The sequence below is a fragment of the Manis javanica genome, chromosome 7, assembly GCF_040802235.1.
Source record: "Manis javanica isolate MJ-LG chromosome 7, MJ_LKY, whole genome shotgun sequence".
In the NCBI taxonomy this organism is placed as follows: Eukaryota; Metazoa; Chordata; class Mammalia; order Pholidota; family Manidae; genus Manis; species Manis javanica.
The window spans coordinates 14,252,883-14,280,565 of record NC_133162.1 but is presented as its reverse complement, the minus strand read 5'-3'; the positions used below and the strand labels follow the sequence as shown (position 1 = coordinate 14,280,565).

Genomic DNA, 27,683 nt, shown 5'->3' with positions numbered 1-27,683 from the left:
TTGCTGATGATGCTAAATGCCATCCTTTGGTTAAGCTTTTATTTCCCGGGTTTCTCCACTTTAAAGTTAACTCTTTTTCTATTTCCCTACTCTGTTCTGTATAAACAAGTCACTAAGTTTAGGCTCCCTGGGAAGAAGGTTGGGGGAGAGAGAAGGAGGGAGAAAGGACAGAGGTGGGAATTAAGCCCACCGCCTGGAAGGGAAAACATTTACATATGTTCTTAGGCTACTTCTGTAAGGAAGATCCATCTCTTCTCCCTTGTTTATTCATTTATTCAATCATTAATTTATATGAGAGTGGATTTGTGTGTATTTTATAGTTTGAGTTAAAACAGAATAGTACATTATTTGTTTTGCTTCTTAAATACTACTCCCAGCTTTAGATATTGGAAGCTCTTTCAAGTTTTGTCCTGTATCCCTTTGACACACTCCCATCCTTTAATTTTTTCAACCGTTCCTTACTTTCTGGTAATACAAAATGCTCCAGGCTTATTTTGTATTTTCTCTGCCTTAGCCCTAAAATGAGTCATTTCTCCAAATGTTCCTTTAATAGAGAATAGTAATTGAAAAACAAGATCTGGGTGCTAAGTGTGTTCTTTGCTTCTAGTGCATTAAGGCCATTTCAGCAGCAGAGGTGGCCAATAAATGTATGTATACTAACCCACATATACATACATATCTATACTTATTTCTGCATCTGTCCACTGTATGTGTTGTGAATTAAGTTAAACGTGACTCCTGCTATTATCTCTGTTCTATCCAGTACACGGTGTTTATCCTAACTGTCCTCCTATCCCTCCCTCTCAGTGAAAAATCGGGCTCCCACCACCCATCATCCATGTACTTAACTGTTCAACTCTAGTATACGTATACAGTAGTTTCAGAAAAATTAACATTTACTTATTACTGGAGACAAATTTTCCACTAGACTGTCAGAGTTCTGTGGTTTTCTTTATCCTTATAATTTACAGCCAAAATATTGTTTTCCAGTTACCTAAGGACCTTTTTTGTCATTACGTGAGTAAAGGTTCACTGTTTCTGATACACATTTCTGTGGGTTTTGACCAATGCATAGTGTCATGTGTCTGCCACCCAGTCATGCACAGAGCGGCTCCTTCACCCAGAGTCCCCTTGTATGGTGCCTTAGTATTTGGCCACTTTCTAACACTCTCAGACTCTGACAACCATCAATCTATTTTCCATCCTTCCATTTTTATCTTTTCCAGAATGTAATATGAATGGAATTATGCATTATGTAGACTTAGCCTCTAGCTTCATAAAATGCACTTAAGTTTCATTCATGGTGTTGTGTAAATCAGTAGCTCATTTCTTTTATCCCCAAGTGTAATAGTCCATTGTATGGATATACCAGTTTCTTATCCATCCCCCAGCTGAACTTCATTTGGGAGTTTCCAGTGTTTAATGATTATGAATAAAGTTACTATAAACATGTGGGTGCAGGTTTTTGTCTGAAGTATCTTTTTATTTCAGTAAACGTCTTAAGAGTATAATCATAGACACATATTTTATAAAAGTTAATGAAATATTTATTTTCAGTTTTCCTTAGCTTTCATACATTTTGGTTTTTAAATACCATTCTGTCATCAAATCAGTGAAGTTGAAAATTGAACTGCATCAATAGAAGCAGCTGGTCTTTCCTCAAGGAATAGATTCTTCCTGGTTTATTTGATCTGAATAGTTAATTGTCCCCTGCTTTAGTTTTATTGAATTATAATTAACAAATAAAGATATATATATATATGGCACATTGTAATCACTAGATATATGTATATATGTTGTGAAGCGATTACCACAAATTAGTTACATATCTATCACTTCACATAGCTACCTTATTTTTGGGGGAAAACACTTAAGATCTACTCTCTTAGCAAATTTCAAGTATACCCTATAGTATTATTAATTATATCACCATGCTATATATTACATCTCTAGAACTTAGGCATCTTATAATATATGTATACATAATATATGTGTATATATTATGCATGCATGATCTTATAATGTATGTATATGCATTTTAAATATACATACATAACATATTTTCTTTATTCATTCATCTGTCAACTGACATGTAAGTTTTTATCATGAAAAGATGTTGAATTTTGACAGATGCTTTTTCTGCATCTTCTGAAGTGATTATGTTTTTTTCCCTCCTTCCATTAATGTGATATATCAGGTTGATTGATTTGCATGTGTTGAACCAGCCTTGCATCCCAGAGATAAACCCCACTTGATCATGGCGTATGATACTTTTAATATTTTGTTGAATTTTAATATGTTTGTCTTTTAACCTTAATACTAGGGTTAAGTGATTTTCAGAGATTTTCATGTTAGTAATTAACATTTCTGGTAAGGCAGGTCTGGTGGGATAAACTCCCTCAGCTTTTGTTTGGCTGGGAAAGTCTCCATCTCCTCCACATTTCTGAAGGACAGCTTTACTGGGTAAACTGTTCTTGGTTGGTAGGTTTGTTTTGTTGTTTTTTCATTCAGTACGTGAATATACCATCCCACTCGCTTCTGGCCTGCCAGGATTTTGCTGAAAAGTCCATGGATACACTTATGGAAGTTCCCTTGTATATGATTTATTCTTTCTGCCTTCAGAATTCTGTTGGTCTTTGATTTTTCGCAGTTTTATTATAATGTGTCTCAGTAATGTTCTTTGTGTTGAATCTGTTTGAGGACCTATGGGGAATAGCCATCTCTCTCCCCAGATTTAGCAAGTTTTTCAGCCATTATTTCTTTAGGTAAGCTTTCTGCCTCTTTCTCCTTCTCTTCTTCTGGAACTGCCACAATGTGTACATTATGTTGCTTGACTGTGTCCAATATTTCACACAGGCTTTCTTCATTCTCTCTCATTCTGTATCCTTTCTTCCTCTGAGTGGACAGTTTCAAATTCTCTCTCTATATGGTCACAGAATCTTTCTTCTGCTTAATCAAGTCTGACGTTGATGCTCTCTATTGTATGTTTGCATTTCATTCATTGTATTATTTAGCGCCAGAATTTTTGTTTGGTTCTTTCCTGTGATTTCTATCTCTCTGTCGAATTTCTCTTTTTGCTTGTTCATTTTTTTTCCTGATATTGTTGTTTATCTCTGTTCTCTTGTAGTTCACAGAGCTTCCTTAAACCAGTTATTTGGAATTCTTTGTCAGGCATTTTATGGATCTTCATTTCTTTGCTATTATCCATTTTGGAAAATTATTGTGATCTTTTGGTGGTGTCATGTTGTCCTTGATTTTTCATGTTCCTTAAAGTTTTGTATTGTCTTCTTCACATTGAAAGAACTAGTCACTTCCTCTAGTCTTTAGTGACTGTCTTCAGAAAATAAATGCCTTTGTCAGTCAGTCTGGGTAGGGATTCTGATGCTTGTTCAAACCTTTCCTGTGGATGTTTTTACTACATACTTTTTGTTTCCTCTTGTGGGTCATGCAGAATTATTAGGACTGTGTGTTTTCTCTTGATCCTGCAAAGCCAGGTCAAGTACTGAGAGCCTCTGTTTGCTTTCCTTAGTATGGTGCATGAAATGTTCAAATGTAGGTTTTCTCCCAATCCCACACATTTGAGCCAGCACTACAGCATTCACTCTCCATCTGTAAAGGTTTGTGCTCCCTGCCAATGGGTACACACACAAGGGCTGGCCATGGGATGGTGTGTGGATGAGGTGTGTGGAGTATGGGGCGCCTGTGCACCTTTAGGATTACAGGTGAGACATCCCCAGCAGCTTGTGGGTGGCTCTCCTCATGGAAGCCGCAAAGCTGTTAGCAGGATCTGTATTACTCTGGTGAGGTATAAGCCCTGGCTGCTGTGCTCCCAGCATCTCTCAGCCATTCAGCTGTACAGATCGCCTCAATATTCTGGGGTAATGTGGGAAAGAAGTCCTCTTGAGCAGCATTCTGGAAAGCAGCTGGCAGAGCCAGGCACTCAGTCAGTATGCACTCACTTTCTCTCATGGGAGGAATCACCTGCTGATGGGGTCTCTCTCTTGGCACTGAGCTGTTCTCCCTTTGGGGAGGGGTGACACTGTCTTTACCTTCTTCAACTAGTCTAGTCTCAGAATTTTTGTCTTAATGGTGTGCTGGAACTTCTGTGCCACACTCCCAAAATTCCACAAAGTCATACGGATTGTTAAAATTGATGTTCTCCTGGGGGGTAATGGTAAAGAACTCTTACTCTGCCATCTTACTTGTCATTTTGCTATATGATCTTTGTAAGAAACAGCCAAACTGTCTTCCAAAGTGGCTGCACCTTTCTGCATTCCCAGTAAATGAAAATTTTTATTTCTGCACATCCTTGCCTCCAATTCATATTGTCAGTTTTTTGGATTTTAGTTATCCTAAGAAGTAGAAAGTGGTGTCTCATTGTTTTCATTTGTATTTCCCTATTGATCGTATTTTCATGTATTTATTTGCCCTTTATATATATATATATATATATTCCTTGATGACATGTATGTTCAAATATTTTCACATTTTTAAATTGAATTTCAAGAATTTTAAGAGTTTAAGAGTTATTGTTGGATTTTAAGAGTTCTTTTATACTCTCAAGTTTGTCAAATACATGACTTGCAAGTATTTTCTTTTTTTCATTGTCTTAACAGTGTCTTCCTCAGAACAAAAGTTTTTAATTTTGATAAAGTCCAACTTAATAGATTTTTTCTTTCATGGATGATGCCTTTGGTGTTGTGTGTAAAAACTCCTTGCCAAACACTGAAGGTCACACAGCTTTTTTTCCTTGTTTTCTTGTAGATGTTTTACATTTTTAATTTTACCCTTAGGTCTATAATCCATTTTGAGTTAAATTTTGATAAAATATGAGATACATTTCTAGGTTAATTATTTTTGCAATTGGATGTCCAAATATTGCAGCCCCATTTTTGAAAGATTATCTTCTTTCCATTGAATTCATTGGAACTGAATTTTGCCCCTTTGTAAAAAAATCAGTTGATTACATTTGTCAGGGCCTATTTCTTGGCTCTATTTTGTTCCAATATAATTTTTAATTAAACATTTTTGACTATACAACCAAAAAGTGTCTCATTTTCAGAATATATTCACTTCTCAGATTTCCTTGGGACTTGTTTTTATATTAACTAAGATGAAAGAAGAAGAAGGAGGTGGAAGAGAAGAAAAAAGAAAATAATTATAGATAATCTGTTAAAAAACCACTAAGAATCAGTGAAAACTTCTAATAACCAATGGACACCAATTTGGATCTACTGCAATCTGGGAAAATCTTTTCTTACCATAAATATTTAAGGATCACTAAGTAAATGTTGGAAACCCCCCAAAAAACAAGTTTTTGAGTCCCCTTGAATTATAGTTTGACCACTCTTGTTTGTCCAGGGAAAAACCACGAAGATGAGTTATATCTTGAAAGATTTATCTGAATAATCAGAAATTGAACCCAAGTCCTACTCTATGACTATAGGTCAATTTCAGTAAGTGTTGTTCCTATATACTTTTATTCAGAAAGTGGTACCTGATCCTTACTGGTATATCAAGCTCATCACAAGTTAAGGAATATTAAATGGGTTATAACTTTGAGGCATTCTCTATTTTGCATTTTTGTTTTGTTCTGTTTGCATGTATTTCACAGTGAAAAAGTTGATGAAAATGTTGGTGTAGTAATTTGTGATGAATCTAAATCCAGGTTTAGTGTTCTAAGCCATGATGAAACAGGAAGGACACATAAGAAAGTAGAAAGATAGCTATAGATAGTCTCACTGTCAGAGACAGATTCTTAAGAAATTCTGAAATTTCATAATTCTGTTTCTGGTAATCTAAAATTTTAAAATAAACTTCTAGAAGATACTAAAGCACATCAAGGTTTGGACATCACTGACTACATTGTCTACATATTGGTGTTATGATTAATTCATAAAGTTTATTCATCTTGTACCATGTTTTGACTAGTTTATTATTGCTTTTTTGTTTTTACTATGTATTTGGATTATTCCTGGCTTCCTTAACTCCCCTTACTTAAGATTATTGAGAGTTGGGTTGGTTGCTTTATAAAGCTGTATTTCTACAATTTTAAAACTCTGTAGTTCTGCAATTAAAATATGACTTAAACTTATCATTTGGAACTACCCTTAAAGGTAATTGGCAAAACACACGAAGAACCAGCATCACTACATATGGCTATGCTTCATGTTTCTTCCCTGAAAAGTCAAGCGCTCAGTAGCCACATGTTCTCTGTCACTGCTGTATTGGACAACATGATTTCCATCATCATAGGAAGTCCTGTTGGACAGCATTTATCTAGACTGACCATCTACCTTACCAGGGAGGTGTCTTCCTGGAGACTTTCCCAGCCAAACAAAAGCTGAGGGAGCTTCCCCCACTAGACCTGCCTTACCAGACATTAATTACTAACACGAAAATCTCTGAAAATCACTTAACCCTAGTACAAAGGTTAGAAGACAAACATTAAAATCTAACAGAATATTAAAAGGATCATACACCATGATCAAGTGGTGGGTATCTCTGGGATGCAAGGCTGGTTCAACATATACAAATCAATCAACCTGATATATCACATTAACAGAAGGAAGGAAACAACCGTAATCACTTCAGAAGATTTTTTACTAAACCCTGGTTATACTTGAATTTATTAATAATATACTATTAATAATTTAATGTTTAGCAATCATAAGGTATTTAGAAATATCTCCACCCAATTAGCTCTTTACATTTAATTTTTATGATTTTTTTATATCAAGGCTTAATCATATTTGAAAATGACCTTTAGATTAACTAATCTTTCTATGAACTATTCTTGAAACTTCTCAAATCTTACTATTTGGTAACATCTACAACCTTCAGTGACAATTTCTGATTGTGTGTCTCAGTTCTGTGTTCAATGTCAGTACATTAAAATGTCTCCTTTTTTTCCTAGGATTACGTAAATCTTTTACTTCTGTGTCTGGAGCAATTCACCAGCGTTTCATTCTACCTTTCCAGATTGTTTGTGCTCAATAGAATTCATTCCCTTCACTATTTTCGTCAGTGTTTCTTTTGATTTCTCTTCTGAGTTACTGGTTTCTTTGTGAACACTAGAGGTGTAAACCAGATGATCACTCAGGCTTTTATGGATCCAAGAGTTTTAAAACTAAATTTTAGTGTTTCCCTCAGACTTGACTGATTTCTTGGTATTTTTTTAGAGTTTATACACTAGCTTCCTATTCAAAAAGAAGAGGGTTATCCCTCTCTGAATCTACATAAAAATGGATTTCCAAATGATTAGTTATAAACATTTGATAGCATGTTACATTCCTTTTAAATTTGCTTTAGAAGAAAGCCCTCAGCAGCTTGAATTAAAACGGCCACTACCCGAGACTTAGGGAAACATTTTTACTCAACTGTTTAACAATATTTAGGCCAGTTCATTGAAAACCTGGATTTTTGTTTCTTACTCATATTGCCAGTAGAATGTAATAGTAATCTGAAGAATATTTGATGCTTATATGAGGATGTAGCAGATAATACACTAGAATTGGAGTGTATCCAGATGTAGAAATATTAGATTTATTTATTGAGATCACATCACTCTGGTATTTCATTGCAACTATAAGAAATTTATATGACATCATAAGGTAAGTGCTAACTTTGCAACATGTATCACTTTTGTAAGTGATATTCTATGTTCAGGTTCATTGTGTTCCTGACATATTCCCATCATTTTCTTTCATGAGAGAATCTCTTTCTTATGAGCCACACTGACTTTTTTATTGACATGATGCAAGTGCAAAAGCTTTCCAGCAAAGCATTACTTTGTAACAATAGGCCAGAGACATTCTGCCAAGCCGTAAATCAGCTATATATTCACTGGAGCACAAAAATATTTCAGTGATAAACCAGGTAAAATTGATATTCTAGTAGAGAGAGTTTGATTAAATGTCCTTTCTTCTGCAGCTTTGGTAAAATTTCAGGTATTTAATTCCCATATAACTATGTTTCTGCACTTCATGTATACATTATGTTTTTCAGCTGAATTCCCAGCTGAATGTAAAAACTGAGAACAAGAAGAGGTGTTTTTTCCTGAGAGGTGTTTTTAACAGTTCTCCAATTTCATAGCTTGTCATTCCTTTTTCTCTGATTTGGAAATGTGTTATACTCCTGGAAGTTTTCCTATTTGATCTATGCAAAAATAATTTGAGAGAGATTCGACTAACATAGTGGTGAGGAGCTCAGACTGAGTCTAGACAGCCTGGATTTTAAATCCCAGCTCTGGCGCATGCTTGCTTTTCACTTTGTGCATATTTCTTACCCTTGCAACACACCCGTTTCTTCATCTTTAAAAATGGGAATAATCTCCATCTAAATGGGAGTAATACCTCCTAGGGTTGTTGTAAGGATTAAGAGTTAGTATATATAAAATGCTTAAAATTGTGAATATCATATAGTAAAGACTATGTGTTTGCTATCATTATTACTACTGAAAGAAAGTGAAAATTTTTGTGCCAATCAATGAACATAATTAGTTCCAATCATTGTCAATATATTTTATTTCAGTTTTCCTACAGTGAAAAAAAAATTACCATGGATTCCTTTGCTGTTATTTGATATTTTAAGTTGTATTTTTTATGTTTATATGTGAAATATCCCATAATGTGAAATATCCCAGTATCACATATGTTAGATACTGGGCATTCACTTGTAATTTGAGTGAGTAATGTCTCCATTCCCAGAGACTCTAACACTATCCTACCCAGAGAAAGCAAATTGCTGTCTTACTAAGCAAGTAGTATCTAAAATTGTCCCATTTTGTGGGTGCCAGAGACATGTTATTCTCTAAGCATGTTTACTGTCGATAGTTCTCTGTTTCTCGCCTTGAGCAGAGAGTAAGACCTTGTAAAGATATATTTCTTTAAGGCAGAAAAGGAGAGAGTGCCCTCATGTTTCCTAAGTGAGGCACTGAAGTATGGTAAAGTGGGCAATGGAGTAAAAGGCAGAACATCTGAATTCTGAATAAATTATGCAGTTTATTTGCTGTATGATCCTGAGTTGATCTCTTACCTTTTGTGATTTGCAGTTTCTTTGTTACCTAACTCTGTGATTCTTGTAAAAATCAAATATGCAAGTTAGTGTAAAAACACTTTGCATACTGAAAATATGATCCTTCCCCATCCAGAACAGTATTATCGCTAATTTTTAATTACAAGCAACTGCACCTTTACTCGTGATGAAGTTAAGGCTTCAACTGTTTTTTTTAATATGCATTGTGAGGAAGTGAGGTAAGGTAGGGCACTGTAGAATATGCTGAGGCTCATGCTCAGGGACAGGGAAAATGATGATTTCCAGCCAGTTCTTTGACTGGGACAGCAACTCTCAAAATTGTGATGGTCATTAAAGAAGAGGTGGCATTTGGCAGAAATGATAGTTTCTTATTCCCTGATCCAAGTGAAAGGTCAGATTAACAGTGTGCAAAAGATGATCTAGAGGACTTATTTTTGTCCAAAAACTTTCAGGAAATGTCCTGCCAAATGTTTTCCTAAGGACTATTCATAAATGACAAAATTAACAAATTTCAATTGTTTCTCCTTTTCATCCTTCCTCATCCTTCTTCCTTTTCATCTTTACTGAATGCTAATGGCTCCAGATAATAGCCAAAAGGAAAGAAAGAATAATAGACCTAATAGATACTTACAATATAAAACAATACTTATTAGCTGAGTGCTGTGTAAGAAAAAGAAAAAAATATTTATACTATTTTAACAAGTGTTCATTGTGTTCCACATTTTGATAGGGTTAGAAAAGTGATCCTTTTCCTCAAGATCCTTTCAGTCTAGTTGAGGAAGGTCATGTATCAGGGAAAGTGTTTATACTCTTCCTTCTCAAGCTGCCTAAGGGTTCCATTGTTTTCCTCATCAGGATGTTGGGTGAAAACAGCTGAGAGCATGGGTAATGAGTGTGGGAGGGGAGACCACAGACAGACGGACAGCTGACTTAATAGGGAGAGACGGAGCAATTGGGATAGCTTCCAGAGGAAGTGGGACTTCGGGGCAAGAGGTTTATAGAAGAGCGTTCCTGAAATTTGTAAGTAATGTAACCCTGTCTTCTTATCCCAAAGAAACTACCACTGAACTTTCATATTTCACTTCAAGACTTTTGAGTTGAATTTGTGCATACTTAGATTTATTTTTAGATATGGCATTAAGCTGAGACTAGCCATAAAGTGAGAGAACAAGATGGTCCAATAAATTTCACATACAGATTTATTTGTAAAAGTACAGAAATGTTGCCACTAGATTTTTACGTAATGTCCACTTTAAATACAGTTTTAAAGTATTATTGATTACACCTCTCACCAACTCAGTAATTGAGAAATCTAAAAACTGTGTGATTGTGTATAATAAAGTGTGCTGCCATATATGAGTGCCACGACCAGGAATATAGGGGTGTTTTTCTATCATCTAATCCTAACAATAACTTGAAACCTGATAAATGTTTTAATATCTTCATTTTAAAGATGAGAAAAAGGGGATGCAGTGGTTAAGCGATATGCCCAGATCAGCCTAGAAAGTTGCAGAGCTGGAATTTCACTTGAGTTTGACTCCAAAAGCCTCTCTTTCCAGCCTATGTTCCTTTGGAAAGAGCACAATTTATTTTAGGACTTACTTATGAAGCATCTCCCATTAATTCTATATTTGTAATCTCATAAATTGAGTCTTGAATTATAGCATTTTAAAGACCTAGTATATGAAAAAGTGAAACATATTTGTACTGTACAAAGAAAATGATTAAGAGGATAAAAATAACTCAAAGCAATAATATTAATTTAAGCAAATTTAAGCTGAACATTGGGAAGTTAAGAATATAAGCTTCTTAGATTTTCAAAGCAATAACCTTTCCAATCGCAGAAAACATTCTCTTTTTTTCATAAGCTACAGATTACTAAAAAAGAAAACAAAGAAATTAGAGTAGTCATTTGTTATTGATGTCTCCAATTTACTGAATTAGTAATTGTGGCTAATTTCTGTATTTATTACATTATTTTTGATCCAATGTTCCTATCTTGCTCAAGGGGAAAAATGGGAAGAGAGAAAGAGAGAAAAAATAATCCCGTTCTAAATCTTCATACTTGTTGAAGTTTTGTACTCATAGTAAATTAAGTAGCCTTATTTGTTTAGTTTATGATGCTTTAATAGATTTTTTCAACTATTCCACCTTACCTTATGTCAGCAACTTAGTTCATTGCCAAATCTTGCCTTTTCTCACTTCACTCCCATTTCCAATCCAGTTAATATTTTTATTTTACTGACTTGGAAGAAATAATGAATATGATCTCCTTATTTATTAATGGGTGCCCTAGAAGTTTGTGTTAATGGTCTCCTAGTGTTGAGTAAAGCCTGTGGATATTGAACTGTTTGGGGCATCCTGATTGAGATGCCCTGCAAGTGTTTGGGACGGCACAAGAGAAGTCAGAGGTTTGAATACTTATTTCAGACAGTACTTTCGCACTCGAGTGATCTAATGGTTTACCTTTAAAGGAAATATTTTAAAATCTATGGTTGACATAGATTTATATTTTGCTCTTACCTCTATGTATATAAACATTAAATTAAATACAATAAATCACTGCCCATATAAAACTGTGAAACCAAATTATATTTAAAATTTCAAACAAAATGAAAACCCCAAGTCAAAAATCTGTGATGAAGAATTTGAAGACCTTCTGTACTCCTCATTTCCCTAACACAATCTATCTGTTTCTTAGGAGTTGAATATAATGCTACCTCTTCTAAGAAGTCTTTCTTAATCATCCTAAATATAGTAAGTGATCCCTCTTCCCTAAACCTCTGTAAAAAGTATGGTAATTATCACATAATACTTTATGGATATATCATGAACCTATTCAATCATATGTTGCTTGAGAAAAAGAACCAGGTCTTATCTCCATACACCAAAAAGCCTTGAACAGTATCTTTTTTTTACTTAGCTATTTATTGCTAATTATAAAAATAATACATGTTCATTTTTTAAAATGTAGGAAATAGAACTCTTTATAAAGGAAGTCTCAATCACCCATAGCTCCAGATGCAACCACTACTATAATTCTAGAGCATTATCTTTCCATTCCTTTTTTCTAATCATAACAAAATTGAATTAATAGATTAGTTACTTGTAAGGGTAAGTATGTAAGGATATGTATGTATATATGTAGTTTTTTTCATTAAATAATGCTTTTGGTGATCTTACTATATATATCAGGGTTTTTTTCTAAAGTAAATTAGGATCATGCTATTTGTATGATACAGTATCTTGATAGTTTTACTTATTGTATCATGAACATTTCCCCATGTAATTAAATATTCTTCAAAAAATATATTTTATGACAGTATATTATTGTGGATGAGTTTGAAATTATTTACCTACTATTCCAATTATGGATGCACCATTACCCCACTCTAGTTTTATGTACATTTGTTTTATGTAGATTAGTATGTTGCACATAAATATTTATTCAATAAATAACTTGATGAGTTTTATGGTAAAGCTATGTGTCTGTGTAAGGATGTGTATGTACATTTGCATTATTTCTATTTTTCAGCCAGTAGTCTTGAGATCTGAATGGCTATTCATTGGGTAATGTCTGGAAAAACAGAATTAAAAACAATTTCTCTACTAAAGGGGCACTTAGATCAGGAGCCAGCAATTACAATACTATTAACAATGAGTCCAGCTTAGGTCCAGTTCACTGATGAAAACTTAAAATAGTGAAGTTTCCAGTTTCCTTCCTAACTTACATAAGGCTAATTTGAAGCACTCGATATCAGGCATCTAAACTTGAGACACTTAAAACTAAGGGGGGATGCAAAACCCACAATAGGAAACATTCTATATCTCATACCTTTTTTCCCTCCCCTCCCAACTTAGGTATGAGTTTCTTGCTTCTCAGAATTTTTTGTGATGGAGTTTTACATAGGTTTGTAAAATGAGTTCTTTTGGTATGAATGTCAAAAAAAATGACCTCTCTCCTTATTTCCACCTCTAGAAAACTTTTTGTAGTGGAGTTTTGCATAGATTTGTAGAATGAGTTCTTTTTGTACTCAAGTCAAAAAAATGCCTCACTCCTTATTTCCACCTCCACTTTCACTGACATTTCAAAAGTCCCTTTACTTTAATTTATCTTGCAGGAAACTAGGGATTAATTTCTTTCTTTCTCATGCATATTTATCATTATTAAATCATAGCTATGATATTTTATAATTTCAATTAATAAAAAATAAACACAAGACACCATTGTTTTAGGCAATAAAGAGTGTTAAGATATTGAAACTTTCCCTACGGTCATTTAAAACCCACTACAAATATAGAATGTTATATGCAATAAGTGCAATAATTCATTCCTCGAGTCTAATGCATATTTTTTGCAGCCTATTATATACCAAGCTTTGGGCTAGATCCTAGAAATGCAGTATTGAACAGTAGACAAATTTCCTGCTCTCATAAAAGTTATGTAGAGGATAGAAGTATACACAAGATGCCAAGTATTCACTTATAACTTAGTCTTTAAATTTGTAATGCATTTTCCTTGGATATTTATAAATGGATTTTTTGTTTGTCAGTACATTTTAAATAATTTATACTAACTAAAAATTATAGTGCTAATTACTCTGTAGAACCTCACAACTCCTGGAAAAATGTATACCAAAATTCAAGTTGGAATGGATATGATATTTATCTTCTTACCCTGGAATTAATAGTGGGTACTGGAACACTGTTGTCACATGAGCAACTTGGGAATCCTAGAAGTAGAAGCAATTACAAAATAGCTGGCATAAAAATTTGCTTGACTGCAATCGCAGGCATTTATTGGAGTCTCAGTGGCAGCATCGTTTTCTAGGAAACAGTGATAGAGGTGATGGAATGGGAGGAGAGACCATTCATGATACCAATCATTTTTAAGTCAGGTATAGTTATGTTAAGATCAAGATCTATTTACAACCAAATTTCCAGTTAAGGTAAAAGTAAACCAAATGAATATAACCAATATCTATAACATCTGTGACAGTCTTTGTTTTTCCTTGATGGCCACAGTATCTCCTTTATCACTCTCTCTTCTGCTCTGTGACCTTGCTATACTACCTTATCAACATGTGGAATCTTACTCTTCTCTTCATGAATGTGGTCTGGCTTTAGCAACTCACGTATTACCGTTAGACCACAACAGAGTGATGTTTATGCCTGCCAAGGCTAGGTCAGGACAGCCAGTGCAGCTTCTTTCCTGGTGTCTTGGCCTCTTGGAATCATCGCTATCTGGGTGCTTCCTCTTGGGAATTCCATGCTGTTAGAAGTCCAGGCCACGTGACGTCGTTACATGCAGACACTCTGGTTGACGTACTCAACTGGGCCCAGCCTCCAACTCATCCCAGCCCAGGTCCTAGGAACCTGTAAGTGAGATTCTTTATGTGCAAAGAAGAAAGCAAAGCAATATTTGCTGATCAGAATGCCAGAGATATGTCTCACAGAATGAACTGTGCAGAGACAGTAATGCTTACCAAATATTCCATATGTTTCCCCATGGAACCCTTGGCCCCTTACAGTTAATAAGGGCCAAGTGATTCATCCTGAAGAATGTGATGTGAGCAGCAGTGATAAATGTCACTTTCTGGCCATGGAGGAGAAAATCAGGTATGAATAAAGAATGGTATATCAGTTGATATTTAGATAACCTGGGTCCTTAAATCACTATGTGGAGTAGAAAATCCTAGAATATTCTTGACTAATATACTCTCTTCTTTCTTCATTACTCCATTTTACTTAATCAGTCATTCATTACACAGCTCCTACTGTGTACCAGTTAAGTGCTGGAAATACATAGATAAATAAGGCTTAGTCCTGTTTCTCAACGAGCTCAGAGTCTTGTGATAAACTTTTTCTACATACTTAATTGTTTACTTGCCAGTTACTGACTCTCTCCAGAAGAGATCTTTGAAGTCCAAATGGTTCAGTCCAGAATAAAAGGCCTTAATTTATCATGCCTACATTATTTTCTGTAGCACATTCCAGCCACACCAGAAATCTCATTTTCCTGAAAAATGGCCGATAGTTCTAGATGGTTGTAACTTTGCATTTGCTGTTAATTTTACCTAAAATGACTTCAGTGATCTCTGTTCATCAAAATCCAATGTACTCTTTATACCCCAAATTAAAAATACTTCTTTTTGAAATATTTCCTCACCACCTCACCAAATATGATACATTTCTCTACTAACACCTCCAGGGCAATTTGTGTCCATTCCTTTGTACTCTCTCCCCCCAGACTGTTAGTTCCTTAAGAACAGGGACTATTTTCTGTATCCTACATACCACTTGGAATGAAATCTTCCACACGGTGAGCACTCGGTAAGTACTTACCGAATTGACCTCAGTTAAACACAGCACCTTGAATTGCATGGCATCATTTGTTCATGGATGCATCACTGATTTCCAAAGAGTAAGAGAAATGAATATACAAAATTGGATTCCAGTTACTGTCCCTTGGCATTCTTATTATAAAATGAGGGCTACTGTATCAAAACTGTTACCCAAATGAGGAAGAAAAAAAAGACCTGAAATGTTAACATGCTACATAATAAAACAACAATCCTACAAACTATAATCTCCATAAACCTAAGATTGCTGTATAAAGTTGAACATTTAGTTAATGATTTCATGTTGATTAACGTTTTCAAATCCACAAATGTCACCTCTAAGACCAGATTTTTGTGGAGTGTCAAGAAAGATGTACTTAGCTGCATAGATGAGCCACTCTGACTTTTAAATCCAATAAAACTTGGAAATTAAAATATACTAACATTTGGTGTGAACCAAAGACAATGCCATGTTCATTAGTTTCAGAGTGAAAGCCTCATTTTCTGTCCTGAGCCATGTTATTTATTTGCTTAAGCCAAGCAGACTCCTTAGGAACGTCTGTCTTGCCTTATGTTCTGCCGCCTGGAGATCCATAGGAACGAGGTCCTCGTAACCCATGTCCCCCTAAACGTATTAACTTCCGCGGCTCACTGGTCATTTTATTTCCCACAGCTATTTTTTATTACAGCAAATAAGGATGGGAAAGTGCAAAAGGTCAAAGGATCCTACTCTCATATGTACTGTGGGTATACCCCTGACTAGATGTTATTAATCGTGCTATAATAGCATTTATCAAGTGCTCACTGTGTGCCAGTCAGTCTTGTAACTGCTTTACATATATTATTCAATTTAATTCACATACCAACCTTATGAGATAGGCAGTTATCATCCTCATCTTATGTATGAATAAAATCTGGCGCAAAAGTGTTAAATAACTTCACCAAGGTCAAAAGCTAGTAAGCTAATGAACAGTGAATCAAGATCCCAGTACCCCAAGCTGTCTACCTCCAGAGCCAGCACCCTTGGTGATGTTCTAAGCAAGGAAGGAAGTTCTAAAACCTGAGTAGTTGTTCCTAAATAACTTGAGGCAAAATTTTTGCAAACCAGTCTTTTCTGGAAAGAAAATCTAGAGCCATTTCAGGAATTATTAATGAACAACAACAAGCTAACCATACATATAATTACAGTTCCTAAGGATAATTCTTAACTGAGATGAAGTTTACTGCAGCATGTGAAACCATCACAGTGACAATAAGGAATGGTTGCCATGAGATACTATCATTACAAAAACTAAAGAAAGCAGGTTTTCCAAGTAATCAGTGTGATGGTAGAAGAGGGACAGGATTAAACAGAATCCAAAAAGGAGGAATTTCCAAAAGGGAGGAATAGTGGACGTGCAGCGGTTGCTTCTCTGTGAACATTTGGAAAACATACTGTGCAGACATTGTGCAGGCGAGGAATCCGAATTGTCTGTGTTCCTTGCGGTCCCTACGTGTGCTCTTCGGAAGGCACTTCCTTTCTGTTACCCAAAGTAGGTGTTGTAGACTATGGCTTACATGGGGGCTGTGAGGCTTTTTCTTCCCACTTCCTACTTGAAGAAAGTTGGTGATCTAAGCGTACCTTTTTTCTCGAACAGTAACATTAGTTTTCATTACAGGTTTGTGGTTCCTTTGGCAGTACAGCCATCTCAGAAACTCATGAGACTCCTCTACTTGGTTGCAGTGACTTCCATGTACCTGTAACCCTGCCCACAGTTCTAGGGACAGGATTCTCAGATCTGCTACTTCACCTTGCTTTCTTTCCTCATAACTCACTCTCTAGATTTAATGGGGGCTGCACTGAGGCTCTCTGATTCCCTGGAATGAGGTATTTTAGGGTGTATCACCCCAGTCTGATGTTTGCCCTGAGGCATCATAATCAGCTCAACAGTTTTAAAAATGGGTATAGGGCTATACCTCTAATGTGATTGACCCAAGATTAAATTCTAGTGGACACCTGTCATTCAGTCTTTGTCAGCTGTATTTCATACTGTGTAGGGTCCACAGAAGTTAGTTTTCCCATGCTGCAAGTCCTCAAGTTTTTTAATTCTCTCTATTCCATGTCATGTCTCTTTGTAGACTAATTTTTCCCGATAAAAGGTCTGTCTTTAATACCTTCCAAAGAAAGGCAAGTTCCCACACTCTACCGATGCTCTTTTCCAATCTCTTCCCCTAAATGTTTTTCACTGGATAACATGTGACTACTACCTAGTCAACTTCTAATTTCACTTTTCTTATACCTGACTGCTAAAGCAATGCCACATAGTTTAGATTTTTGTTACATCAGTGCCCTGTTCCTGGTACCAGGTTCTGGATTAGTCAAGGTAGACTTTGTAATGCTCTGATAGTAAATTAACCTTGCAATCATAAGCATTATATAGCAAAGCATTATATAGCAAAACATACTGTGCAGACATTGTGCAGGTGAGGAATCCAAAGTGTCTGTTGTTCCTGTTTATTTCTCACCCCTATATCATGTCAAAAGGAGATCAACAAGGGGCCTTTTTCCACATAGGTACTCAGAGACCTAGGCTAACAGAAGATCAACCTCTAGATTCTCACGGGTCAACCATGGCATAAGGAGAGGGTGCATAGACAATTCACATTTCCACTTGGGCCCGCGAGTAATAGATGTCAATTCCACGCAGAGCTCATTAGAATCAGTCACATGGCCCTGCATAATGCAAGACGTTGAGGAAACAGAGGGAATCATATGAAATATTGGGTGAGCATTCACTACAGTATCTCCTACAGAAAAAAAATATTGACATAAATACAGCTGTGAAAAACATATATAAATTAGAGGATGTGTGTAATTGCCAAATTTGTAGTTTCACTGAGCTACTGGGAATTGGTCTCTAGCCTTGGAAGATGATTTTTCAGATAAATAATACTAATTCTCTTCCAGTGGATTAAAACTGTACTTACTAAACTCTTCAAGGGATGGTATGGACAAGAACTGTAATTTCAAGAAAGAGATGTGTTCAAAACAAAGCTATGTATATGCCATATAGATTATAGGAAACAAGTGGTGTTCAAAGTATATCTGTGGAAAATAATCACTTGAATGCCCTGTTCCCCAATAGGCAGATGTGTATTGGACTGAATGCTGGACCAGAGAGACCATTCAATTGAGCTATTTCAGCACTTTTTTGGGTTTCAGGAGGAATGATTTACACTTCTAGTACATCCAGATTTGAAGTCAAATGTGGTTCTGCTTCAGTTGCAGTCTGTGAATGAAGTGCCTTTGTAAACTGTCAAGATTGACATTACATAAACTCTTTCCTGACATGTAGTGAGATTCTGCAAGTACAAGGGAAAGGATTACGACAAACCCACCTCTCTCACATACAAAACTGAAGTATTTACTACATAGTTTTGACTATTAATTAGTAGGAGATTATTAAAAGTAATTGATTTGTTTGGTCCTCTATACCATTTGTTAGCTGTAGGCTAAGAACTTGGGAGTTAAATAGATTAAAATTAATACAAAATAAATACGGGGCAGACTAAGTAACTATATTGATATGCCATACTAAGGATTTTTACACACGTCATCTCCTTTATTTCTCACAGTAATCCTGTGAAGTAGTTAACCGGTGGCAGTCAGGTTCGGCACTGACCCAAGGTCACACAGCAAGTAGCAGGACTGGTATTCAAACCAAGCAGTCTGACTCCAGAGGCCGCCTTCTCCATTACTCCTGTATACTGCCTCCCTCTGTGTGCTAGAAGCTGGTGTTTGTATTGGATCGCTGAACTGAACCGTCTTGAGTTTGTGTTGGTAGATCACAGCTGAACAGTCACCATGTCATAGATATCTCATGGGAGTTTTTCAAGTTGCACAGATCTTTCTCCTACTCTTCCCCCCGCCCCGCACCCCCGTCACCAATTCCATATGTTTACCTAGGTGAATGTCTCTAGAAAATACTCACATGCTATTTTTATGCGCCCTCCTACGCACCACCTCTTTGGAGGATCACTGCTCTAGTTTGCTGGTGATTATTTTTTGCTGTGTGAGTGGAAAGGCAACATTTAAATGTAGGTGTTTCTGATCTCAGGCAAGCTTACCATAAATTGCTCCTGAAATATAATTCAATGGTTGAGTGAAGGATACATTGATCAAACAAGGTGTGGTCGTTGTGTGCAGCCTTTCACTGTCATGATATTCTTTCAACTGGCTTAGACTCTATGTCTAACACTGGTTGTCACTCCAGCTGTGAGAATAAAAATCTCCTGGGTTTTCTGTTCTGTTCTCTCTGATAGCTAGATGGATAAATTAAGTTTAGGATTTATGTCCTAGCTCCACAACTTAGTTACTATGTTAATTTAGGCAAGTTACTTCATAATTCTGTGTCTGTTTCCTAATCTGTTTAACAGAAAAATAAGAATATGTACCTCATATGTTGTTGAGAAAATTCAGTCAGTGACTGCTTGTAAACTGCTCAGCAATGTGCCTGTTATATAGTAACCACTCAGTCTGTAATAGTTGATATGGTGGTGAAGATTGTCATGTGAGAGGAGCTCGCTAGTTCACCACCTTCATGTCGTCATGCCTCTGCCAGCAGAAATCTGCCACTGACTGGACAAAACGTTGGCAGCTGATGGCTCCAGCAGCTTTAGGCTTCTAAGTCACAGTTCCTTAAAAGAATCTATAAAATGGGAACCACATTCTTCTTTAAATATCATAACAGAGACACTATTAGTAAAGAGATTAAAAACATAGAATCTGGAATGAGGTTAGTCAGATTTGAATACTGATTCTGGCTTTAACTAGGTCATCTTTCACAAATTATCCTCTCAGAATACATGCTTTCCTCTTCTGTATTGAGGGATTGAGGTAACAATCATATAGTCCTTTCCTCATAGGGTTATTATTAAGTACATATTAGCATTACTTAGGTGCTTGTAAAGTAAATGAACAAAATTTTGAACCTACCTTACTAATGCAAATATTATTTCATGTTAAAATGTCTTTTCTGTTATTTTATGAAATTCTTGACCAACTGTGGTGGACATATTAAACTTCAGATTTGACTCTGAGCTAGAAGACAAAGCAAAAAGAAAGACACTGTCACTTACATTGTTACTATTATGATAAAGACACTTTCCCTAGCATTGAATTTATTGTCAGCCTCCCTGAAACTTAATTTCTTTATCTGTAAGGAAATTATCATATCTAACATCTGTACCTACAGAGTTTGGGGCAAGATCTTCTGACATAATGAATATGAATGTACTTTCCATCTTGAAAGGAACCAAATGAGGAAGCAAGATGTATGAGAGAAGCACAGAACTAGCACGTTTTTGCACGCTCGTACATTTTAAACACCTTTTGATGTATTCACTCATGTCACCTCACAACAAACCCGCCAGCTAGATCATGTACCAATAAAAATACTTGACTAGGACCATGTATTAAATTAGTTGTAGTGCTGGAAAATTCAACCCAGATTTACCTCCAAAACCGAGAGAATGCACGTAATTCAGATGAATCAGAGAACCTAGTAACCAAATTCCTAGCTTGAAATTTGTATAAACATAAGTATTCTCTATAGATCTACTATAAATTTCATAAACACTGAGAAAGCATATAAACACAGACAGTATATAAATAGGCCCTGCCCAGGAATATTTTCATTGAATACCATATGTCTTCACCCAAGATTCTGAGAACTTACTCTGGATATTTGATACACTGTTTTATCTAATAATGTGTCATAAGCTCTTCTAGGAATACTATCAGCATACTGTTCATGACAATTATTTCCATATTCAGATACTATTGTTAATCTATTTCAACTATTACACAGTACTTTAATTGAAAGGAAAGGTTTTTTTTAGGAACCTGGGAATTGCTGGTAAGACATATATTTTTATTGGCTACAGGTTTTTAATTTAAAGTTTCTACTGCTTGGCTATATATTGTTTCCTTATTATATTTTACATGATACTTATGTACTTAAGGTATTACTAAGAAAATAATTTATGTTGGGCTCTCCAGAATCAGTGCATATTGAGGATTTGTTACAACTTGAATAGGAAGCATAGACGTTAACATTTTTTTGCTTTTCTGATTTACTAAGGATTTTGTGTTGCCTGTGTAAGGTTTTGCAAGTAAACATTTTTTTTAAATTACATCTTCTGATTTGATTTTCTCCCAAACAACTTTATATATCTGAAGTTATTTTTTTAAAATCTTTGAGCTAGGATATTTATATGAAGAAATTAATATTACAAGGCCTTCATTGAAGAGTTGTGTGTTGTTCATATTAAAGTGTAATTTAAAATATGAGCTTCTGAATAAAACTTCCCAGAGAAACATTCCACTATATACTTCATCAGTGACCTTTGATTAATTATCTAACCTCCCAGAATCTTTGTTTCCTAATCTATAAAAACTGGAGTGACAGTATGCTCATTACAGGGCGTTGGGTAAATCCCATTAGATGCTGTTTATATAAGTGGCTAGCACATGATGATCCTTTACAAATGTTAGTCTTTGTTTTCCCCTACTAATTTAATTGATTTCTGGCTGCTATTGTCAAATACAATATATTCTACAATAATGTTTCTTTTATGGTAATTTTCAACACATGAGAAATGGGTAGGCATAAATAGAACTAATTACTTGGAGTACTTCAGTGACTTCCAATCATGAATCCATGGATGGATACTGGTCTGTGACTACACTTTCACTCTACAACTAGAAAAATATGGATAATAAAGTTAAATTAATTCTAATGAAATATTCTTTCTAATTGTGCTGTGATTAAGATATCTGGTATGCAATCATGGTAACAATAATGATGTATGGGGGCTTTAAAAATATAGTTTCCTAGCAAAGTAAGTTGTCACTTGTTTGTCAATGACCCAAATTTCTTTTATAATTTATTTTAAATATCAGCTCTGCCACTCACTATCTATGTAGTATAGGGTGAGTTATTATTTAACCTTTCTATGCATCATTTTCTCATCTACAAAATGGGAATACCAATAGTAACTTTCTCATAGGTTGATATTAAAATAAAACCAGATAATACATCAAGGCTTTTAGAACAGCTCTGGCGCATAATAAGTATTCTATAAATAGCTAAAATTACTATCATAATCACTTGTCCGTGAATCCAAAGTTCTAGAACCATCCATTTAGATAATTCATCTTACACCAAAATCACTTTTAAATAAGGAAAACTTATATTTGCAGATGACATAATATCTTAAAGTCAGAGATAGTCTTTGTAGACATATGAGATTGTTAATGAGCATGAAAGTTTTTTTCAAAATATCCCTATTTCCTGCAATTCAAAGGCCTTTCTTTATTTTTATATTAGATTTGTCTTTTGATGCTTTTGTTAAGCCAAAGAAAACAACTTATGGTTATGTTATAGTGTGTATTTAATTTAATAATCAAAATTTTTCTTCCTTAGTTTTTCAACATTTCTTAAAGTCAAACTTTTCTGTATACCACCTGCACAATGGTGAGGGCCATTTTTACATACATAGTTTTATTGCAAATAAAATAAATAATCACCAAATATGAGGTATAGTTTTCATTTTTTTCTCCTTGAGTTGCTTTATATAGTTTATCTCCAGAAATTTAGGAAAATTAAAATGGTGTTTGTAATTTACTCTTTCTACAATTCTTGTAAGGCATCACAAGGAGAAAAACACTTTTTTAAAAAGTTTAGCATGTCTTTAATTTAAATAGCATTTGTTCTGTTTTCTTGGGAGGAAGTGCTAGTGTGTTAATTCTGAATTATTAATGCCATGTCACACCAGTGGGTAAAAGGATCCAACAGCCACATGTTTGAACGATTGAAGACAAAGCATTGCCTTTTGAAGAAGAGAGCAGAGTACTGCAAGTGGTTCCTTTGCCGCACAAAGCATTGCTCATTAGACTCTGTTTTCAAGCACTCTGTTCTGACGCTTCTTGAGATATGTCCACTTAGAAAACTCAGTCACATTTTTAGTAAATATGAGCGCTTTCCCCTTTGTCCTGACAAAAGAGTGGGGGAGGGGTGTTGTCAGGAGCTGCCATTAATCCTCCTGCATCTGCATTTTTGCAGCATAACCAAATTCTGTTACCAGGAGTAAGGTCTGAGTAGCCAGGACGGTTTTATCACCTTTCATCCCTCGTACCTAGGGTAATGCTTGCTTGATGCACTCGTAGGAGCTCAATGCACTTTTGTAAAATGAATAGATTTTACAACTGACTAAACCCCATGTCAACTGTCTGATTAATTTTAAAGTCACTTTCAAGTGAGTCAGTTAATTCAGGTGTCATACTCATAGGCTTGATTTCCACATTATCTTCCAGTGGACCTGTTACAGAACTGATAGAAACCCTGATTGTGACATTTGTACACAAGTTGGCGAAACATCTTATTGAATGATGAATATAAATTTCTGAATTTCATGAAGGAAGCACTTTTGATTCATAATGTTCTGAGAATCTTCACTAGAGTGGAATAAAATAATATAATTTAAATTCCTAATTCCTGAACAGTTAAAATGTTATTCCCCTCAACTATAGTAAAACAAAGTTTTGACTGTTAACAGGTAGCTGGATTCTTGTCAATAATGTCTGAAGCTGATAGGTATCTGATGGGACCTCCTGGCTTGAAGGGTCTCACTGCAACCAGAGCTGTTCTTCCAGTCCAGGGCCCCTTGGAGCAGGAGTCCAGGAATAATCAGTAAGACAGTGCAGGAGCCGAGAACCCTAAGCACTCTACTAGCTGTGTCACAGATGAAGGCCACTCCATTACCTTTATGGGCCGCTGGGCCCTGGAAGGCTTTACTTGACAACAGATGTTAGATTGTTAAAGCCATAAAAAAAAAATAGGCCATAAGAAATTTGTAGAATGGATTTTTTTAACCTACTGAGTTCCAATATAAAATGTAGAAGATAGTTATAAAGCCAAATAGTAGTTGTGGAAAAAGCTCATATTTTAGAAAATAATATTTTGACCCATTGTTTAATGTATACCTAATGCTTTACTCCATTATTGTTTGACCATAGATATAATCTATGAATAAGAGATTTTGTTTTTCCATAACCTTTTTTAAATGCAGTGTAATCTTTTATATAGACTTTATTGCTTCCAAGTTGCCATATTATTAAAAAGGCACTTAACAAAACCATTGGAATTTGATACATTTATGTACTGAGCAGCAATTTCTGTGGAAAGTCTTTCCCTAACTTAGATTTTTAAATATGTAACAGAATAATAAGGGAAAGTTTTATTCAAATAAGGGTCTATTATCAACCTTTGTTTTTATGATATATAGAAATAGTTTTGTGACTATTTAAATAGCAGAGAGGTAACTACTTATATCGAATGTTTGTTATACCCATTTCTACTTAAATGTCCTATTATGGGAAGAAGTGAAACTGAACTCAAATTCAGGTTATTACCAATAATCTAATAGGTATAAATGCATCACTATTTCATGTGAGCAAACATTGGCTGATATTTAGCAAAACTATTGGACCAGAAAAATCTATTTATCCAATTGCTGGTTTACAGTTTTTCAATAGAACAGCGGTTTTCACATTTTTTTGTTAACTTCGTTACCCTTTGTCCGAACCAAATTACTCATGAGCCTAAAAGTAAAATAAATTTTTTAAAAATTGTTGCATTTAATGAGGAAGGGACAGATGGGGCCAGGACCCTGCCGGCTTTTATCCTCCTATTTCCCCAGCTCCGTATCTCTACCACCAAAGTGCATTTCAGAAAAAGGACACTTGAAAGGAAAATATAAGTTGTATATTAAATGACTGTCGGTATTGCTGATAAACTAATTATAAACCCCAAACCAGTCTAAATACTGGTTTCTGAACTTAACTCTTTTTTTTACTTGCCGTGTCCCGTTTCTAGATTTCACTTCCCTGTGTCCCACTTCCACCCCTGTCCCTGTCTGCACTCCCCCAGTCTACCCACAAGCCCACACACACATACACATACACACATCCCACTCAAAACCAGTGTCAACTTCTCAAAAATGTCCTATGGTGTCCAGAAATCAGATTAAAAGTAAAATGTTAAAATAGATGAAGAGGATGCCCCTTCCATCACTACTCTTTCCTTTTTCTGTAATCTCTCCCTAGTGAAATTTGGCCATTACCTCTTTTCTGGGTAGAACCTCTGCACTGCTGGCTCTCTGTGGGAGTCAGTCTCTCCTAGGCTGGAGTTCATTCTCTCAAAGCCCCGATGAATGCATGAATGAATATATATAGCATCCATCAAACAGATGGCTAATTATTAATAATATGTAATGAGTTAGTTTAGTTTCCTCTCCCTCCCTCAGCATGTTTAACATATCAATAGTTATATTCAGTTGCATAGTGCAAAGAATTAAGTTTATGGAACTCTAGTGAAAGCACTGGTAAAATAACTATTTTTATGAATATCATATACAGTTTGGTGACCTCTTAATTATAATGTCTTAAGTTTGTAGTGCTTATAGTCGAACTTCTTGAACTACATTAGCTGAGTGTCCCAAAATGGGGGAACCACACTACCGCTGATGGAGAATGTTGCTGGGTCATTTTTAGGTGATACATAAAGCACCTGGCATTAAATAACACTGTTCATTTGTAAATTATCTTTTTTGTCTATGGAAATCCCATGGAAAAAGCTTCATTTGGGGGCTGGTTTTATTTTGAAATGCATTTACTTAGTAAAAAATTGAGTAGATTTAAATTAAAAGACTAGATAAATAATAGCACAAGTGGTGGCATTAGGGAACAGCAAAACTCCCAGAGTGCTAGGGTTACTTAAACTTGAGAAACTTCATTAGCTCATTTGCTCTTCATGAGAAGCTCTTGGGTGGGTGATGTAGCTATTCTGTCTCCATTTTTCAGCTAAAGAAACCAAGGATGAAAGACTTGATGGTTTGTCAAGTCTACACAAAAGCAAACCCGAACCCTGTCTTCTGACGGTGCAAACTGCTTTTTATTCTTTATCTGGGCATAAAAACAGCCTCATCTTATGATTGGTTATGTTTGTAAATATGTGCATACTCACAGTAATAAATTACTTATATACAGAAATGTTTTAATATGTAATATGTTTTGAATAGGTACTGTCAATTATAGACAGACTTTGGGGGTTCTAGCATTATAGGAATAATTCAGATAAGTTCTTAGGAAGGAAATAGTAGATATGTTGTTGAAAGCAAAATGCAGGTAGCACTATTATATGTGGAAGCATGACTTTTGAATTTTTATGTAAAATGCATTTCCAAAGAAATTCATACTATTATAACCATTTTGTGTGCAGTTAACTCCATGTGTGACAGTCTTTAAAATTCTTGATAATAAATAAATATTTGGGGAGTAATTAAAGTTATTTAAACATGATTTTTTTTTCAGCACAACTAACAAAGTTATAAGTGGAACACAAAGTTATTCTGAAAGAGGCCACTCTTGGAAAAGAATTTCCCCAGATGGGAAAAAGGCATTTGTTATGACTAGACTAAATAATAGACTCATTTTTCCATGCTTTATTTTGGAAGGGTAGAGGCTGATAGAAATGCAGTTTCAAATCACTGAGTGTGTTCTATTTTTCCAGCTAGTTATAAATGTTAGGAAATGCTACATACATTGTACATTGTAGCATTGTACATTGAAGATCTCTATCCATTTGTATGACTCACTGGAAATAAAGAGATTGTGAAATATGGTTTAGATAGTCAGTTAAAATTTCCTAAATTTGTTTCAAAAGGATACTGATTTTGATTAAATAAAAATGATGATTTCAAAACTATGCTTTGTGAAAGATCGACTAACTTACAAGTAAAAAGAAAATAAAAACAAAAAAGAAAAAGAAAAATTCCAAACCTTGACTTAGTTCAGAAAAGGAACAAGTGTCAGCAGGTTTATGTCTTCCAAATTTGACTTTATCAATGCTAATCTGAAGGAGAATTTTCTATGATTGTCAAGTCTATAATCAAAAGCCAGAATTCAAACTGCACCTGAAATTTAATACTATGCTAATAAAGTTTATTTCTGTGACAGTTTTACTTTTAAATAAAAATAAAGTGTGAAGTATTTATTAATAATATTTAAACATTCTTTTTCTAAAAGAATGGCTGGGGAAGTTGTTAAAACTTGGGTGTTTGTTCTACCAACATTCAGTCCAGGCTCTCAGTATTGTAAACCTAACATCATGTCATTCTGAAACGCACCATGCTTCTTGACTTTGGTCTTGGCAATGATTTTGTGGAGTTGACACCAAAAGCACAGGCATCAAAAGCAAAAATAAA

At 35.1% G+C, this 27,683-nt stretch overlaps 1 protein-coding gene across 6 annotated transcripts in view; it reads left to right on the top strand.

Annotated features, from left to right (window-relative positions):
- Positions 1–27,683, top strand: part of ATRNL1 (attractin like 1) — a 718,480-nt gene that overhangs the window by 456,938 nt on the left and 233,859 nt on the right. Inside the window, exon 27 of one of the 6 annotated variants that reach the window (XM_073240357.1) lies at positions 11,738–11,794. The exons of the other annotated variants lie outside the window; for them this stretch is intronic. Within the exon in view, the coding sequence (XP_073096458.1) occupies positions 11,738–11,779 (42 nt within the window). The 3' untranslated portion in view covers positions 11,780–11,794. Of the gene's footprint in view, positions 1–11,737; positions 11,795–27,683 lie in introns of those variants that run through there. 6 annotated transcript variants of the gene reach the window in all.